At 44.0% G+C, this 6,000-nt stretch overlaps 1 protein-coding gene across 1 annotated transcript in view; it reads right to left on the bottom strand.

Annotated features, from left to right (window-relative positions):
- Positions 1-354: 354 nt before the first annotated feature.
- NTRK1 (neurotrophic receptor tyrosine kinase 1) overlaps positions 355-6,000 on the bottom strand; it is a 107,884-nt gene continuing 102,238 nt past the window's right edge. The window contains exons 16-17 of the mRNA XM_077258711.1: positions 3,318-3,476; positions 355-2,549 (exon numbers count right to left, since the gene is read on the bottom strand). Of these exons, the coding sequence (XP_077114826.1) occupies positions 2,364-2,549; positions 3,318-3,476 (345 nt within the window). The 3' untranslated portion in view covers positions 355-2,363. The remainder of the gene's footprint in view (positions 2,550-3,317; positions 3,477-6,000) is intronic.

Genomic DNA, 6,000 nt, shown 5'->3' with positions numbered 1-6,000 from the left:
CTGTTGTTGTGCTCTCTACAGCATCATAATCTAGAGCTGCATTCACTATTCTGCTGGTGCAGTCTCTGTATACATACATTACATTACTGATCCTGTACTAATCCTGAATTACATCCTGTATTATACCCCAGAGCTGCACTCACTTTTCTGCTGGTGCAGTCACTGTGTACATACATTATATTACTGATCCTGTACTGATCCTGAGTTACATCCTGTATTATACTCCAGAGCTGCACTCACTATTCTGCTGGTGCAGTCACTGTGTACCTACATTACATTACTGATCCTGTACTGATCCCGAGTTACATCCTGTATTATACTCCAGAGCTGCACTCACTATTCTGCTAGTGCAGAATAGTTACAGGATGTAACTCAAGATCACTACATTATAAGTAATGTAATGTATGTACACAGTGACTACGCCAGCAGAATAGTGAGTGCAGCTCTGGAGTATAATACAGGATGTAACTCAGGAACAGTACAGGATCAGTAATGTATGTACACAGTGACTGCACCAGCAGAATAGTGAGTGCAGCTCTGGAGAATAATACAGGATGTAACTCAGGATCAGTACAGGATCAGTAATGTAATGTATGTACACAGTGACTGCACCAGCAGAATAGTGAGTGCAGCTCTGGAGTATAATACAGGATGTAACTCAGGATCAGTAATGTAATGTATGTACACAGTGACTGCACCAGCAGAATAGTGAGTGCAGGTCTGGAGTATAATACAGAATGTAACTCAGGATCAGTAATGTAATGTATGTACACAGTGACTCCACCAGCAGAATAGTGAGTGGAGCTCTGGGGTATAATACAGGATGTAACTCAGGATCAGTAATGTAATGTATGTACACAGTGACTGCACCAGCAGAATAGTAAGTGCAGCTCTTGGGTATAATACAGGATGTAACTCAGGATCAGTACAGGATCACTAATGTAATGTATGTACACTGTGACTGCACCAGCAGAATAGTGAGTGTAGCTCTGGGGTATAATACAGGATGTAACTCAGGATCAGTACAGGATCATTAATGTAATGTATGTACACTGTGACTGCACCAGCAGAATAGTGAGTGCAGCTCTGGGGTATAATACAGGATGTAACTCAGGATCAGTAATGTAATGTATGTACACAGTGACTGCAGCAGCAGAATAGTAAGTGCAGCTCTTGGGTATAATACAGGATGTAACTCAGGATCAGTACAGGATCACTAATGTAATGTATGTACACTGTGACTGCACCAGCAGAATAGTGAGTGTAGCTCTGGGGTATAATACAGGATGTAACTCAGGATCAGTACAGGATCATTAATGTAATGTATGTACACTGTGACTGCACCAGCAGATTAGTGAGTGCAGCTCTGGAGTATAATACAGGATGTAACTCAGGATTAGTACAGGATCAGTAATGTAATGTATGTACACAGTGACTGCACCAGCAGAATAGTGAGTGTAGCTCTGGAGTATAATACAGGGTGTAACTCAGGATCAGTACAGGATCAGTAATGTAATGTATGTACACAGTGACTCCACCAGCAGAATAGTGAGTGCAGCTCTGGGGTATAATACAGGATGTAACTCAGGATCAGTAATGTAATGTATGTACACAGTGACTGCACCAGCAGAATAGTGAGTGCAGCTCTGGGGTATAATACAGGATGTAACTCAGGATCAGTAATGTAATGTATGTACACAGTGCATTACAGAGTATAGGATTCTAATAAATTAACATATATGTGACACGGTCCATAGTCTCGGGGATGGAGGAAGTTGTATTCAAGCAAACCTCAATGGACATAAAAGTCATAGGATCGAGTCATACGGAGTCTGAGAAATGTACACATGGATACAACATTCATCTTGGAGAGTCATTGGTACGGTGCATCTTCCAATCCCACAAGTCTCTACATTGTAGGTCAGGGAAGGAGGTTGGGGTGGGTTGAATGGCCAAAGATAATCAATATCTTAAGAGACGCATTAGGTTGGACTTGTAATGTCCTACAGATACAGGTCACTGCATTGGCAGAAGTCTCATCAGATCTTCTTCCACTCTAGTTGACCAGGAGACGTTGGTCTGGTCTTCATTGTGCTGCCCTAGTCCTTATGGCTCCCATAATTGTGCATAGGAGGCCTTCCATGGTTGGCTTCTACAAGGAGCTTTCTTGGCTTTGAAGTTCCTGATATCCACCCACCTTTTTTTTTATAAGACTCGATGGAGATCCAGGACCTTCAATGAGTCAGAGGTCTGGGTTAAGCATTAGCAAAGCTTCTTCTGTGGTGTATATAGGAGTGATAGACTTGCAGGAAATATTAAAGTTTTCATGTTTGATCTTTAGTTTCTGTGGTTGATGGCACATTTTACTGAAGAATGTCTAAATATACCGGTGGGGCCTTGACCAGACCTTGCAGCTTACGGTAGATCTCCTTAATGTTGAGCCTCTGCTGAGGTTCTCTTTGCCAGCAGCCTTGCATGATGGTGTAGACCTCAGTGGGGCATGTTCTGGGTCTTTCAAGTTCTCGTCCTTGAGTAATGCATTCAATGGCCTAGGGTAGAAGAAATCAGATGAACTGACTTGAAAAGAGCACAGAAAACAATAAATCGGGTCCCTAATAATTCGGGGGGAGGGGGGGAGAAGAGGAACTTATTATCTATTATCTATCTATTATCTATCTATCTATAATCTATCTATCAATCTATTATCTATGTATTATCTACATATTATCTATCATCTATCATTTATCTGTTATCTATTATCTACTGTATTATCTATTTATCATCTATTATCTATCTATCTATTATCTATCCATCTGTCATCCCTCCGCAGTCCCTGCAGTCCCCGTCTAGACGCCGTGCGTCCATATACTGAGGTAGCGGCTTCCACTTGCTGTAAGGTAACAATCCTGATTCCCTGGAAATAGAATTACCGTCAGGATAAGTAATGTTGTGCTTGTCGATGTTCCCTGTGTGCGCCGGACGCCTCGGGCCCCCGGTAACCTAATCCCTGCTGATGGAGTTTAGAGCCACTTATCGGGTGTCTCCTGCACTCATTACCTCCTCCGGTTCCTGCCGGGGTCACTTACTGACCCTCAGGGCAGCGCAATCAGATTATCCTATTGAGCACTGGAAAATTAAAATCAGATCCTTCTTTCTTGATATTAATTTACTTATTGAGAAAGCTTTCTTGGCATCGGCCAGGAGGAATCGTGCGGCCAAGACGAGTGCCGTCCAGTGGCCAGATCCAACCAGGTTATCACCTCTTAAAGGGATCTCTGATCATATGGAAATAGATTATAAATGTAAAGACATCTTACCTCTGTGTTGGAAAGCTGGTACCATGGCTGCTTCCCGTAGGTGAAGATCTCCCACAGGACCACGCCGAAACTCCAGATGTCACTGTCCGTGGTGAATTTACGATACAAGATGCTCTCAGGGGGCATCCAGCGGATGGGCAGCATAGTCCGACCCCCGACCTGTCAGAATCACACACAGAGCCCCGTTATTAGCTGGTACTCGGCTCTGCGCCTCGGTATCAGCAGGATGAGTCTTCGTGCTCAGGATGGACACAAGAGTGTTTCCACTGACTGGCAGCAAGCAGACATGATGAAAATGTGAACGGACCGCAGTGCAGAGTTCTGGCGCCGGTGGGCAGGCTCCATTCATTATTGTGTTTGCTCTTTTCTACACATTGTGTTATTCCCCTGTCTTGGCTCTTGGTCTCTCTCTCTGTTCCTGTGCAAATTGGGTTACCATGGTAACCTGGCGCACACCTCTGAGGTCACTCTCTTAGGCCCTATAGGCCGGCTCAGGTGTTGGTACGTCACCTGAGTATTCAGGTAGTTTGCATGTTTACTAGTATTAGCACACCCACGGCCTTTGCTACAGAACATGAGCCACTTGGCCTACTCAACTCTGCTACTTGGCTGGACCCTGCTACGTTACCAGAGCCACCTGACCTTGTCAGTTCTGCTACTTTGCTGGGCTCTGCTATACTACTTGAGCCACCTGACATACTCAACTTTGATACATTGCTTGACTCTGCTACCTTGCTTGATCCACCTGACTTACTCAACTCTGACACTTTGCTTGGCTCTGCTATATATTTGAGTCATTGGACATACTCAACTCTGGTACGTTGTTGCACTCTGCTATATTATTTGAGCCTCCTAACCTGCTCAACTGTGCCATGTTGCTGGGCTCTGCCATACTACTTGAGCCAGCTGACTTACTCACCTCTGCTACTTTGCTTGACTCTGCTACATCGCTGGGCTCTGCTACATTACTTGAGCCTTCTGACCTTCTCAACTCTGCCATGTTGCTGGGCTCTGCTATATTACTTGAGCCACTTGACTTACTCAACTCTGCTACTTTGCTTGGCTCTGCTATATATTTGAGTCATTGGACATACTCAACTCTTCTGGTACGTTGCTGGACTCTTCTATATTACTTGAGCCTCCTGACCTGCTCATCTGTGCTCTGCTACATTTCTGGGCTCTGCTACATTACTTGAGGCACCTGACCTTCTCATCTCTGCAATGCTGCTGGGCTTTGCCATATCTTTGAGCCAGTAAACATACTAGACCCTGCTATGCTGCCTGACTTTGCTACATTACTTGGTCACCTGACCGACTCAAGCCTGCTACATCTTTGAGTCACTGAATATACTGTAATCTGGTATGTCGCTAAACTCCGCTACATCAGTGAGTCACTTGACCAACTCAATTCTGCTACATTGCTGGACTTTGCTAAATACATTTATCACCTGATATACTCAACTCTGTTATGTTGCTGGAATCTGCTACATCAGTCAAGTGGTGGCTCAAGTAATGTAGCTGAGTCCAGCAACGTAGCAGGGTTGAGTATGATGGGTGATATACGCATTTAGCAAAGTCCAGCAACACAGCAGAATTGAGTCAGTGTCCCACCTGACATACTCAACTCTGCTACATAGTCAAGCTCTTCTATTTCACTGTAGTAAGTTTTCTGATCTGCCTGACTCCCCTGCTTCATCTCCATTGCTGCCAGATATGAAGAAAGGAGAAGGGGGCAGAATATGCTTCCATCAGTCTAAGTGGGGCATGTTTCTTGTTGATGTAGGGGGGTATTATAGACCGGGCAATGCTCCTTGGGAAAAAATATGCTAATTAGCTCTCCTCACATAAGAAAAAAGTTGTCTCTCTAGTGATACCTATTGGACATAGCTGGTACTACAATTACAGGCACTACTGATAGTAATCTATTGATCCTATCCTATGCACGTCTCAGACCCCTCATCAGTAACTCCCCCCAAGTTCCCCTCCATTCTAGGATTTTTCCATGCACTAAGTGATTTTCTCATATTCCCATCATAGCCCGGCATTAAATATGAATACGAGACTGACAAAGAAACAACTTCAGAGCACTAAAAGGGAAAGAAGGAGGCTCGGGCAATCCAGGATGTCACAAGTTCAAATCCCGCTAGAGCCCTTGAACGATATGAAGATGGATGGGATCTCCTGACTGCACCGAGCATTTGGCAGGTGCTTACGGTTCACATGGGCTATATAATCTCCATCTGGACCCGTGCCATCACCAGAGCATGGCAGCTAAATGCTCCATCGTATCGCTTACTTACAAATGCATCGGCTTTTTATTAGGATTACCATCAGGCAGAAATCCTGATATGATAGGGCTTTTCCAATGTTGGGGAGATTTACGGCTAGCTCTGGGTAATGCAGGTGGGGAGGGATTTGATGCATCATTCTCGCACTAAGCTGCTGATTGACTACTCCGGCTTTGGAGATAAGTGGATTTTTGTGCATTTACGACATCCTGGGGTTGAGGTTTTCAATTTTTAACACTCTCACTGTAAAGAATCCTTTCCTTTATGGATTAAAAAGGATCACCTTCTCTTCTCATGTACATGTCTATATTTGGAATGTAGAGTCCAATTCTTTATATTGACACTATGTATAATTACACATAAATACAGTATATAAATTCATATGAATGTATACG

The sequence above is a fragment of the Ranitomeya variabilis genome, chromosome 1 (assembly GCF_051348905.1).
Source record: "Ranitomeya variabilis isolate aRanVar5 chromosome 1, aRanVar5.hap1, whole genome shotgun sequence".
NCBI lineage: Eukaryota > Metazoa > Chordata > Amphibia > Anura > Dendrobatidae > Ranitomeya > Ranitomeya variabilis.
This window is presented reverse-complemented; position numbering and strand designations above follow the sequence as displayed.